The sequence below is a fragment of the Microtus ochrogaster genome, chromosome 6 (assembly GCF_000317375.1).
Source record: "Microtus ochrogaster isolate Prairie Vole_2 chromosome 6, MicOch1.0, whole genome shotgun sequence".
In the NCBI taxonomy this organism is placed as follows: Eukaryota; Metazoa; Chordata; class Mammalia; order Rodentia; family Cricetidae; genus Microtus; species Microtus ochrogaster.
The window spans coordinates 18,906,701-18,921,006 of NC_022013.1; the positions used below are offsets into that span (position 1 = coordinate 18,906,701).

Consider the following 14,306-nt stretch of genomic DNA (forward strand, 5'->3'; position numbering starts at 1 on the left):
TTGTTTACTTAAATTTTCCATGTCCAGCCGTCCCTCTGTTTGTGTTTTCTTCTTTGCCTCCATTTCAGTTTTCAAGTCTTGAACTGTTTCCATTATCTGTTTCATTGTTTTTCCTTGGTTTTCTAGGGTATAATTCACTGATTTATTCAATTCTTCAAACTTTCTGTTATATTTCTCATCCATTTCTATAAGGGCCTTCTTTACCTGCTGTTTAGGGGCATCAATCAGTTTCATGAAGTCAATCTTTTCTACTTCTTCTTGATTAAGGTGTTCATGTCCTCCTGTTGTGAGGTTGCTGGTTTCTGGTGGCTTCATGTTTCTTTTCAGATTGTTGGGTGAATTCATGCATTGGCGCCTGCCCATCTCTTCCTCTGAATGCTCCCCTATGGATCTTCTTTTACAGGATCAGGTCTCCTTGCCTACTGATGTACCTTCCCAGTGATGGCTCTCCCCAATGCTGGCTCTCCTGGCGCTGAGATCAGGTCTCCATGCTGGTTGGGTAGCTCGTAAACAAAGCGCCTACCTTACTTGGTGCAGGCAGGCTATAGTAACAAAGGAACTCTGGCCGGCTTGGTTGCCCTGAGGATTTGGACCCAGTGCCCAAACAGGCTGGGCTGGGTGATGTTATGAGTCGAAAGAGGACAGTGGGGCCGAAGTGGGGAGCGTTCTGGATGCAAGCTGGGTGGGATAGGAAGAAAGAGGCAGTATGCAGGGAGTAGAGGCCCTGCAGAGAGCCCAAGAAGGATAGGGGGTTGAGGAACTTCTGAGTTCCCAGTCCCGGGCTGGTGCCGTGGAGTCAGAAACCCACCCCAATGTTGGCTCTCCTGGCGCCGAGATCAGGTCTCTGGGCTCTGAATTTATCTTTATTATGTATCTGTAATCCTTTTCTGACCAGGACTGCTTCTTAAAATACTAAGCAGCATGGTTAGGACTAAGGCTTCTTTGCCTTTTGGTTCCACCCAATCCAACAAGGCAGAGGTCCATTCACTCTGAGACTGCCAGGTGGGAGTCGTCCTTACCCCCTCAACCCAGGTAAATAGTTGGCCCATGCTGTCATCAACTAACTTGCAGCATGCTGCCCACAAATCTCATTCAAATGTTTGGCTTCCTGAAAGAGTCAGAGCTGTTCATGAAACTAGCACAAACCAAGAAGATGCCATTTCCTTTTTTTTCAATATGTTTTTATTAAAAATTTCTGCCTCCTCCCCACCTCCCTTTTCCCTCCCCTTCCCCCCACTCCCCATTCCCCTCCCCCTCCCTCTCCAGTCCGAAGAGCAGTCAGGGTTCCCTGCCCTGTGGGAAGTCCAAGGTCCTCTCCCCCCTCCATCCAGGTCTAGGAAGGTGAGCATCCAAACAGGCTAGGCTCCCACATATAAGCTACATTTTTTTCTTTTTCTTTTCTTTTCTTTCTTTCTTTTTTCTTTTTTGCTGCTAATGCTGAATCAGGAAGACCTCTCTTAAAGGAGCCATGACACCCTTGCTTACCACCAGCAAATAGAGCCCATTGGAAAAAAAAATGTGGCTACCAAGAAACTGTGTTAAATCGTGTGTGTGTGTGTGTGTGTGTGTGTGTGTGTGTGTATCTAGAATTCATTTTTAAGTTTTCTCAGGTTTTATCTATCTGCTTGGAATTCCTGCCTTGTTCTATTCTGCTAAGCCACTGGCAGAAACAGCTTCTTTATTAACCAATGGCAATAAAACATAATCACAGCATACAGAGAGAAATCCCACCTTAATCTCCTAACACAGATTAAACTTTTTTTAAAACTAAATTTATGGCCTAAGGAGCTGGATCAGTGAATAAAGCATAAATACCAGAGTTCCCCAGAACCTACTAAAAAAGTGGGCAGTTGTGGCATTCTATGTTTAATCCAACACAGGATTTTAAAATGACACAGGATCCCGGGTATCTAGGTTCAGTGAGAGATCCTGCCTCAGTAAACACAGAATAGCACAGTTAAATACACATGTTGCCAACTTTGAGCCTATGCACAGACATAAGCATTCCTATACATACTAATAAATTGAATCTAATAATTTACAAATGAACATATAATTTAAAACATTAACTTGTAAAACATTGGTTTGTTTTATAAGCAACCTCAACCTGCTGCCTTCCTGGTGACCTTGCCCAGCAGCTGCTCACACCAAGTACACATGTTAAGGCGCTTCAATCTACCCACCACCTGCTGCCCAAGACCCGTCCCAAGCAGCCATGCACATAGGCATTTGTAACTCTCACCTGCCACCTGCCAGAGACTTTCCCCAAGCTTCTACACACTCATATCATCTCTGGTAAGAACTCCACAGCCCTACCCTGCTGCCATCTACTCAGAGGCCTTATAGGTGGCCTCTGTTAGTAATCACCCTTGCCCTCAGCACTACCATCTATCTGCTTGGGACATTACCCAAACAGCAGCATGTGTGGCCGGCAGGACCCCAGCAACCCTTGGTAGTCACTAAACTGGAATCACTTTCACCTCTTCATTCACAAATCAACACTAAGTGTCCAAAGGACTGAACTTCAGAAACCTGATCCAAAGCCAGCCACATTAGGGTAACAGCAAAAATACAGGACAGCAAAAGAACAGACATACGCCAAATTTCTCCAACCAGAAATCTTCATGGCCAGTACATACTGATCTTGAAACAGTATAAAATGCTAAGACAGACTTATGAATCCTCAAACACATTCATATAATCAACCATTATAAGTCATTACATTTGAAAATTAATAATATATGCTAACTTTATAACATGACTAAAAATAATATCAATTTGTTACAAGGGAAAGGATTGAAAACATCTTCCAATTATATATTTTGTTTCAGCTATTAACACACCACTAACCACTAAAAAATGCCCAAAGTTTAAAATAATTTCTTGAATGCAAAAGTCACCTATTCAAAAATTAACTAATCATAAGATGGAGCCTTTAGGATACTTAATATTTAAGTTAAAATTTATTTAAAAAACATTCTAAATGATACAAGTATAGTGACATATTAAATTATTTTATAGGTTAGATATCATTACAAACATTCACTTTTAAAATATATTTATTAATATTATAATTTGAGCAAACTAAAAATTTCTTTTCTCTACCTTCTTTATCTGAAAAAGATTAGACGTTGCAAGCTAGAACTCTGTCTCTCAATGTCACTATCCAAAGAGTATCCAAGTTCAATCAAAACAAACATAAATGTTTCTTAGGCTGTTTAAATTCCTTTTCTAAACATATGAGCTGCCAGAAAAAAATATAATTAAGAACAAGACCGATAAAATGGATAGATAGACTAGACACATATAATAAACATTTTAAAGGTGATTGACCGGTAAATCCATATGTCTAGAACAACTCCCAGATGTCTGATCCACACCCATCATCTTCCTTTGTCATTAATAATGTCAGTCAAAACTGAAACAAAAGTTTTACTTTTGATTTATTTTCCCTAGGGTCTATTCTTTGTTTAAAAAGTACATTTTTTTTCAAAAAATATTAAGCTGAATTGAAAGAATTGGTTCTTCATACAACCACCATGATTGCTACACAGGACATGTGTCATTTTAGCTTTTAAGTAATCAGTCAATTGATTTTCAGTTTCTTAAATGCTTGAAATATGCCTTGAAATATGTAATTTTCAGAGTGTTCTTTGTTCTATAGTAGCATGATAATTCCATTTTTTAGTCTTCAGCTTAGCTTCCATTTGCAAGCAAAAATAAGTAGTTGTAGGGAGTCCATTCTCTTCTTAGGCAGGTCACAAAACACATAAGTTTTATACTTCTCTAATTCTAATAGACCATGAATTACAATCCTCATTATTATTTTATATAGCCCTTCAAAAATCCAACTTTATGTGATCCAATGCCTTCTTTGTAATTATTTGAAGAGCTCTTGGAGACACAGTTGGATATATTATATTTACCTTGCCTGTATCGGGTTTGCTCCCTGCTGGTGCTTCAGTACCCTTCTGCCTACACAGTCTTTCAGAAGACATTTTTGACAGCAGTAAATTCCAGTGCATGCAGTATAAACCCTGTGCAAAATGAGACTCGCATGCAGCACTAATGCCTTTCATTGCATACAGCTTGCATGGGCACTAACATCAGAGCTCATCACCAGCTAAGCACCAGTAATTGTGATGTAGCATCTATTAGAAAAAGGCTGAACCCCCAACATATAAAATACAATGAGAACCTACACCCCAGAAAAAGACGTTAACACCAAACCCTTATATGCCATAATATAAATGTTAATGCATAGAAGAAACTTGTGGCACTACTTAATACATTAATAACTTTTTACTACATTTGGGGTCTTTGGCCTTACTACACACTGGGGAATAAAACCCAACTGAGTCTTTGCTTTTGACCTTGAATCTGAAGAAACACTGATATTTTGTAATAAAGGGTTGCCCTCCCTACATGGATGCTATGGACAGAATGTGGGTCCTCTAAAAGGCAGAAATCATTCTTAACCACTGAACCATCCATCTCTTTACTCTCCCAATTTTATATTTTATAATATGGAATCATAACAGATAAAACTGATTTCTTGTTCATGAGCCCTGGTCAAAGAAATTGTACATTTGAGCCATCATCTTAGCTGTCACTATGTATCACCTTAGTCCTATCTTCTGAGCTTTCTGAATTCAAAGTCTGATGCCAAACTGATTTTAAAGTAAAGTGTAAAAGGGACCATCTATGATAAACTAAATAAACAAAGGTCTGTGTGACATGGTGTGCCAAGGATATATGTTATGTGAAGCACCTAATGTATTTCCTTAGAAAGAATCACTGTTGCTTTGAATTCAAGAAGAAAACAAATCTACTCATTTTTTAGCTAGGATAGACAATGATGAGTTTCACAAAGAAATGCTTGTTCATTTCCATATCATTTTATCTTGCTTGCACTCACTCCCCCACCATCCTTCCTCACTCCTCCACGCTCACCAGTCCAATTTCTCCCCCAAATCAGTTCCCTTCAAAAAGAAAAATTTTAAGAAGAAAACAATAAATCAAAAGTCTAATCACATGGACTTCCTAAGACAGAACACCAGTTTGGTCTTAATTGCCCAATGTCTTTCCAAGGGAGAAATGCCTCTGAACACAAGGTCTTCAGGGCCATATTGTCCACCTGCAACAAAAGGGTTTTCAGGAAACAAAACTTTCCTTATTAAAATTAGGGTGGTCCAAAACGGGTCCTCAGACTTTCTCTCCAGACCATGCTGAGTAAAGTTAAATAAGTTAAAACTGAGTTTACCAGACATCTTCCTTCCTTCTCACCTGTGATTAAATCTGATGTTATCACTGAGAGCTTTAGAACAAGACAAGATGTCCCTGTTTTTACTTTTTTCTCTTTTCTCACTGTTTTAATGAATCTGGGGGTTCTCAACCAATCACCAGAATTGTCTGTCTTTTTGACTCTGGATATGTATGCTACCAGCTGACCATTTTTCTTCTCATTGCCTTTCAGCCCCTGAGTTTTGAAAGCAAGAAAAGCTATACTCTGAAGGTGGAAGGAGCCAATCCTCACCTGGAGATGCGTTTTCTGAACCTTGGCCCATTTCAGGACACGACCACCGTGCACATCAGTGTGGAGGATGTGGATGAGCCGCCTGTGTTTGAACCTGGCTTTTATTTCGTGGAGGTGCCTGAGGATGTGACGATTGGAACAACCATACAGATTATTTCTGCCAAGGACCCAGATGTGTCCAACAACTCAATCAGGTTTTCCCATAGATTTCACGTTGTCTTTATATCCTGGAATTTTTCTTTACCTTTTATGCAAAGTTCTGGTATTTTCTCCCTTCTTTTTTCCTCTTTAAATCCCTCCTCTGGAAATTCTTTTCTGAGATTTTTGTTGTTGTTCAAATAACATAATAACATCATGTAATTGGAAAATTAAATGTCATTATATCCTAAATTCACTTTCATTTAGCTCAAATATACACATATGCATACCTTTAATTCTCAATCATGGCTCCACTTCTACTTGGTCTTTGGTGATTTTGGAGCCTGTCCTAAGCATTGAAAACACTAAAGTCAGAATCTCTGGTCTTCACCCACAAAAATGCTAATATCAGCCTCCAAGCTTTAGTAACCAAAAATGTACCCAGGTACTGCCAAATGTTTTGGAGCAGTGATATGAACAGCCTAAGAGAGGACCCACCAATACAAAACAACCTCAGTCACACACAAATGTCAAAATCTTCAAAATCACTCCTCATTTCAACTTTAGTATTCTCTTTTTAAGTTAAGTACAAAGAAATGAGTTTTGTTGTGGCATTTTTATGTCTTCATACTTTGTTCTTATTCCTCTCCCTCCATAATGACCTTTACCCCATTTTTTAGGTTCCCTTCTGCCCCCACAAATGGCCATCCTTTCTACTTTCATGTCACAGAAATTCTACTATCCTATTTTCCCCTCAAGATATCCTACTTATGGTCTTTTTATGTCCTACACAGACACACACACACACACACACACACACACACGTGTGTGCATATACACAAACATATATGTACATTCCACAACACCACATATCTGAGAAAACATGGTGGAGTCTGGTTTACTTTGCTTAGCATTGTGTTCTATTTCATCCACTTTCCTGAAAATGCCAGGACTTCATTTTTCTTTCTTCATGGATGAACAAAATACCACTGTGTGTATTAGCCACATATTCTATATCTACCCATCTGTTGATAGATGTCTAGGCTGGTCCTACTACTTAGCTATTATGAGCAGAAGAGCAACAAACCTGTTTGTACAAGTATCTCTGCGCCTGGAGTATGTGGGCCTGAGTCCTTTGGGTAAATAACCAGAACAGATAGAGCTGGGTCACATGGTCGTTCTATTTTGGAGGAACCCCCACACTGATATAGGAGCAGCTGCAGATTACATTTCCACCAGGAATGTCTAAAGGGGCCTCTTTTTTCTGCATCCCAACTAGTATTTTCTTGTTTGTTTTCTGGAGAGAGATGCAATCTCAAGGCAGTTATAATTTGCTTTCTTTGATGGTTAAGAGTATTGAGCACATTTTCAAACAGTTATTGCCTGCTTTTATTTCTTCTTTTAAGAACTGTCAGATCAGGTTATTAGCCCATTTTTCAACTTGCATGATTTGTAGGAAGTACTGGTATTTAATTTTTGCAGTTCACTGTGTATTCTAGGCATTGATCTCCTATCTGATGCACAATTCGCACAGATTTATTCCTTTCCAGGTAGCATCTATTCTCCATGATGAATTCTTTTGGCTTACAGAATCTGCTTGAGTTCATGGAATTATATTTGTCAGTTTTCAGAATTATGTCCTGTGTAGTTAGACTCCTTTCTAGAAAGATCTTACCTATACCTGTATCTTGAAACACATTGTCTGTATTTTCCACTCAAAGTTTCAAGGTTCCAGGCCATATGTTAAGATCTTTGATCCACTTGAAGCTCCTTTGTGTAAGGCGTGAGAGACATGGCTCCAGCTTCGTCGTTCAGTGTGTGAATATCCAGCTTTCTCAGCATCACTTATTGAAGAGCTTGTGCTTTTTCCAAGAGATGACTTTAACAACCCCGAAAAAAAATAGGTGGCTGCAACCGTTTGTGTTTATTTCTGGGTTCTAAGTGATCTTTGGGTATATAGCCATAGGTTCCCTCCAATGCTCAGGGAACATGGAGGAAGAGGGGGACAGGTAGAATTTAAGAGCTGGAAGACGTGATGGAGTGTTGAGGAAGGTTGTCGTCTAAGCATAGCCTGGCAGTTTCATGCTTGAGTGACAGCAGTTATGACTACCTGCAGAAGACAGGCACAGCCTACATCTTACCATGGAAATGGGCCGGCTCATGAGGCCTCACCCCTCTCTCTACAAATCTATAAGCAGTTTATGATTGCTGGAGGAGGAGAAACATTTTCTTCAGAGGTTTAGGCACTGGTGAGATGCCTCTGTTCCTGTAAGCAATCCTTATAAAAACTCATTGGGTACTCCCAAATCAAAGAACACTTCTGGCACCAATCGACTAATGAACAAAACAACCAATAAATAAATAAATAAATAAATAAATAAAAATCCCCAGACATGAAGTAGAAGAGGGACTAGTTGGGAAGAGGAAAAAGATCAGGAGGGCTGAGAGGACAAAAGAATGTAACAGGAAGTGGGTGTGATAAAAATACATTGCATACATCTATGAAAGCATCACATTGAAGCCCATTGTTATGTAATTATGTATAACAAATGCTAATAACAGCAAAGACTCTTAAATAGGTAAAGCAATCCTAAAGTGCAGGGTTGGAGGTATCACAACTCCCAACATTAAACAACTATAGAATGATACTTTGTATAGTTACTTGCAGGGAGTCCCTGATCCCAAACACTAATTAAAACCAAGTAGGAACATATTATATACCATATATTTCTTTATATTATAGAAAAAAAACAGGCACAGAAACGTTTCCTAAGGTCAGTGTCTTTGATGGCAGACAGGTTGGTCAGAGAATTCTCTATACTAAGCACCATCCTCCATCTCTGTCCCTCCAAGGTCTGCTTTGCTACAGAAGATTCCAACTGAGATGCTACCCACTCAAGACTGGAGAATTACTCTTAGAAGCTTGGCTGTTTCCAGTCATCTCTAGAAGCTGATAGACAGGTTGACACCTCAACCTTCCATAGCCACTGCCAAGCCTCTGAAGCCAGATTCACAAAGATCAGAACTCCAAGGCTGTTTGAGGCCATCTGTCCCGTTAATTGTTAAAAGTCTCACAGTAAAATGAATCTGGAGCCTCGGTACAGATAAAACATTTTGAACATACCCCCATTTATCAAGCCCTTTCTGTCATCTGGCTACTTCCCTCATCTGGTGCCATTTTGTATTTAATGAAATTGTGTTTTTGGAGTTTAACTGGTTTTCTCCAGAGAATAACTCTACCAGGGGAAAATCTGCTTTCTCTGACTAACTAGTAAACACATTACATGTTCAAGCATCGAAATGGCTAAAAGTGGTTTTAGTGCTTTAATTTAATAATAAAAAACAGCAAATCTTTCTGAGTTATACTTTGTAAATTTATATTTCAACTTTAGTCTTTTTGTTGTAAAACTACATAAGTGAAGCATAATGTCCCCATAACCATCACAACACAATGAAACGGATACATTTCTATTTTCAGAAAAGCATGATTGTATCTTTGTGATCATGACTTATTAATTATATAACTATTATTTTGTGAGATAGTAGTTTTGCTGTCAAAGAGGGTAATGTGGGACATTAATAATACAGGTGTTAATACAGAATAACACCTCGTGGCCGGGAATGAAGCCAGTGTGAATGGAATGGAAAGGAGATACACGTTCTAACGTGGACTATGGACTGGGCAGTATATTTCCACATGCTCTCCCAGATTCTGACTGCGGACGACCTCTATGGAAACAGAGTCTGATTAGGTGTCACACTAATAAGTAGCAAATAAATCAGGAGACTAAATGCAGTCAGTATAAAAGTATGTGTGTCTGCATACGTGTGCACGCGTGCGCACACACACACACAACTTCACAGGGACTATCTGGGATTCAGTACTACAGCCATTATCTTAAGCCATCTCAGCAGGGCAGTGGGGAGAGAAAAGCATTCATATTTCAAGATGCACTTGTGACTGCAGCAAACAAAATGAAGGAACAGAAAAATGTCACTTCAAATAGGCCCTTTGAAGAGACATCTGTCAGCATGTGCACACTGAGGCTAAAACAGGGTCCACTGGCTGCTCTGGGGAATAGCTCTATATCTTTAGGGGAAAAACTGGCAAAAACAGGGTTCCAGGTGTAGAGTAAAAAGACAAGGTGTCATGTACACAATTTCTCCTCAAATAATAGAGTTTACAGTGGTAGATATAAGGTCCTTGGCTGACTCTGTGTCATCCCACAGAAGCATGGAATTGCCTCTAGGTTCACAAGAACATAAAGGATCCCAGATTCTCAGAGATCTCAAAAGGAAAATTAATGAAAAGTCAGCTTTGTGGCTCTTATTTGCTAAGCTATTTGGAATTGCTTTCCCCTGTGAACAGTTCTCCAAAGTATTCATAATATCCTCATTTTAAGATGCCAGTTAATTGGAGGGAAGAGCTGGAGAGACGGCTCTGTGGTTAAGAGTTCTTGCTGATTCATCATGAGCACCAGAGTTCAGACTCCATCACCCATGAAATAATCTCTAGGCAGCCTACAAATGCCTGCTAACTCCAGTTCCCAATGGATCTCACACCCTCTATATGAACACAAGTGTATACATCTGCACACAAACATGCAAATACCTTTACATAGACCAACACACAAAAATATTATTTAAAATTTTTTTAAATGAAACCGTTTTAAGTTTAATTTGTATATTATGCTACATAGCTAACATACAATTTTCTTATAAATATTTAATAATTTGGATCATTAAAAGCAAAACGCATACTAAACAGCCTCCCAAACCAACCTATCATCTAAAGTTAAAATACTACACATTGAAGGCCATGTAAGGTTTTTAGAAGATTATTACGGGCTGGACGGTGATGGCGCATGCCTTTAATCCCAGCACTCAAGAGGCAGAGGCAAGTGAATCCCTGTGAGTTTGAGACCAGCCTGGTCTACAAGAGCTAGTTCTAGGACAGCTAGGACTGTTATTCAGAGAAACCCTGTCTCAAAAAAACCAAAAAAAAATATTTAAAAAGGTTATTAGATTATTAGGATTTATATAATCTCCTTTCTAAAAAGATGATGCTGTACTAAGATATGTGCCAGACCTTATTCACTTGTAATTCACCAAATACTATAGATTTAATTGTTTGCATATGAGAACTACAAAGTTTAGATCCATCCTAACATTGATAAATACTCAAAAAATAGTAATAAAAAAAACTCCAGTCAGGGGGATAGTGAGCCATTTAGCAACTAAAAGCAACGTCTGCTGGTATGGAAACAGCCTGACCTCCTGTGCCATCCTGGGGTGTGTGTGTGTGTGTGTGTGTGTGTGTGTGTGTGTGTGTGTGTGTGTGTGTGTGTGTGAATCCAGCCATCCTGCTCAGGACAGAGAAGAATGTCCTCATCCAAGCAGCCAAATGTCAGCGCTATCTGCCCAAGGCAGCTTTGCATATGTGTGCTAAGAATATTCTGTTCGTAATAGGCGAGAATGTTACAGTTGGAGACAGGAAAACTGCATATAGGCTTCACTACTAGGCCCCAATTTCCTTGTTTTCCATCTGTATCTGTACTTTCAATTTGTTCTCCTACACCCTAGAAATTGGCCCAGTGCCCCATTCAGAGAAATAAAGGCCATTATTCCCTCACTGTAGTCTAGCTTGGGAAATTGAAGAGGGGATTCTACTTGATGAGAGAAGCTCCCTAAGGCAGGCTCCTACTGTGTCGACCAGGCAGTGCTGTCAGGGGTCCTGTGACTTGGTTATTTCTGTCACTCCATTTTCCATGCCATCTGTGACATTTGCTGTGGTGGGGTAGCTCTCTAGTTCCCCATGGGTTCTTCTCCCCCAGCGATATGCCTACAGCCTGGAGAGCTGCCATCCAGGTCATGCTCTGGTGACCAAATGTGGGGCTTTTCTTGTGTCTCCAGGCTGAAAGATTAGACTACCGTTAGCCAACCAGTACTTCTATTTTCTGAAAGAAATTCAGCTCTTAAGGCAGCTGATAAACTTTGAAGCTAAGTCACAGGTGTATTCAGAAGAAACTACCATAGCCCAGCTCATTTTAAAATGAGTATTGTAAATACAAGGTCATTTTTATTAAAGAGTTAACCATTTGTTATCATGTCTCATGAAGAAGTAAAACTGTGTTCTAGGGCAGTCTTCTACAATCCATATGTCAATAAAGCATTGGTAGGTGTTGCAAAGGGGTCAAAACCTGAAGCTGAACTCCCTAGATTTGATTCCTAGTAGTGTGACCTTGGATAAGTGACTTAACCTCTTAAGCCTCTTGATTGTCTGATCTATAAAACAGAAATAATAATAATGGCTCTTCCTGCTTTTCTCTCCCGGTGTACAGACAGGGCTTTGCCTCTCTCCTCCTCTCTCTCTCCCTCCTTTTCTCTCTTCTCTCCCTCCCTCCCTCCTTCCCTCCCTCCCTCTCTCTTTCCCTTTCTCTCTTTTATTCCTTTTTAATAAACATTTATGGCTAAAAAATAATAATAATGCCTACCAGTGGTGTTACTTGTATGCTAAATGACTCACTACAGTCAATGTTTTAAGCAAAGCCTAGCAAATAATAAATGTTTGTTAAACAGGATAACCTGCAGAGAGGTTAGTTGACTTCCTTAAATTCCCTATTATGACTTAAGAAGTCATAACAGAAGTTATTCCCTCTGAATTCATAACTGAAGTTACTCCAATTTCTTTGACTCTTACTCATCTGCTCTTTTTAAATCCTAAGTCTCTGAATAGCAATCGTGAATCTCTACAGAAATGTATACACTTGAAGCAAAATGTTTTGTAGAGCGATAGATGGTAGATAGATAGATAGATAGATAGATAGATAGATAGATAGATAGATAGATAGATGATAGGTAGATAGATGATAGATAGATAGATAGATAGATAGATAGATAGATAGATAGATAGATAGATGATAGATAGATAGATGATAGATAGATAGATGATAGATAGATAGATAGATAGATAGATAGATAGATAGATAGATGATAGATAGATAGATGATAGATAGATAGACAGATAAAGTTTTTCTTACATTAATATTTACCCTAACTATATGTTATAATTTGGCATGCACATATCTCACTCCACTTCATTTTATTTCAATACTAATCATATGAGCTATATTCATTTCACACCTCACCAAGCTGAATTGTGAAAAACACTGCACTTCAAGTTATTACTATCAAAATTACAGTTTCAGCAGAGAGACGCTTCAGTGGCTAAGAATGCTCACTCTTCTTGAAGAGAACCCAAGTTTGGCTCCCAGCACTCACATTAGGTGGCTCACTGCTGCCTGTTAACTCGACCTCTGGGAGATCCAATGCCTTCTCTTGGCACATTTCCCCCAAAGACACACACACACACACACACACACACACACACACACACACACACACATAACTCAAAATAAATTAAAAATAAAGTTTTTAGAAAATTGCAATTTCTCCACCTCAACAACTTTAAGACAAAGACTGCTATTTCTGTCAACTTTTATTAAAGTTTTGAACTCAATATTTTCCCTGGCCTCTATTTAAAAGCAATCTGTAAGAACAGTGCAGCTATAACGCCATTGAGATGGTTTAACTCTTAGTTGAAAGTGACTTAATTGCTATAAATTTTTGTTTGCTTACCTGAGGATTAGGATAAATTTCCAAAGCTATGAGAATGTTGAAAAAAGCTGTGTTAGATGCATAGTAATGTGACCGCTGTAGACACACTTCAGCTATTATATCTACTGGCCTTTGAATAACTAGCCACTTCTTTATTTTGAACACTAACTCCTTATTCTTTTTCCCAATTTTGGAGTTTTCTTTCATCTCGTGATTGTTTCCTTTGCTACGCAAAATCTTCAGTTCAATGCAGTTTCTTTTTTTGTTTTTTTGTTTGTTTGTTTTTTGTTTTTTTTTTTGTTTTTTGTTTTTTTGTTTTTGCTCTTTCTGCTTCTGTGCTGTTTGGATTATATCCAAGACATCACAGCCAAGACCAATGTTGAATAGTTTTCTTTTGGTAGATTGATTTTCTGACCTTAAGTCTCTTCTTCATTGGAGCTGATTATTGTGAAAAGGGTAAGGCACATCTGTATGTGGACAGGCAGTTTTCCAAACACCAGCCATCAAGGACAGTTCTTTCACACCATTATGTGGTCTTGTTATCTTAACAAAAATCCAAAGAATTGAGGGGAATGCTGTAGGTTTCCAGGCAGGGAAGCAAACCACGAAAAGATGAAACTGAAAACTTGGTGCAGAAAGACTTCTCAACCAGGATTGAGGCTTTGGGGAGTCTGCAGCCAGGTGGTTCATTGTCAGCATATTTAAAACACAGTACAATTTGGGGAAAAAAAGTTTCCCGTTGTAATATAATTCCCGGTGCAGAAGGAAGCATGATTACATCAAAACTTGACTTGCGGTACATGTCACTTCTTCCAAGAATATGGGTTCTAAAGACAGGTTACTAGCTTAAGGGCCTAGGGAAGGATCTGACCTTGTTTGGGTCCTACAGCTATTTGGGCTATTAGCCACTTCTGGTCCTAGTTGTAGAAGCATGGGGAGCCCCGGATGTAAGGGTAACTAAGATTACTAACCACCCTCGTCCTGGTTGTAGAAGCATGGGGAGCCCCGGATGTAA

At 39.1% G+C, this 14,306-nt stretch overlaps 1 protein-coding gene across 1 annotated transcript in view; it reads left to right on the top strand.

Moving 5' to 3' along the window:
• The window catches only part of Cdh20 (cadherin 20), a 255,653-nt gene that overhangs the window by 213,997 nt on the left and 27,350 nt on the right, over positions 1-14,306 (top strand). Inside the window, exon 7 of the mRNA XM_005348282.3 lies at positions 5,477-5,730. Within this exon, the coding sequence (XP_005348339.1) occupies positions 5,477-5,730 (254 nt within the window). The remainder of the gene's footprint in view (positions 1-5,476; positions 5,731-14,306) is intronic.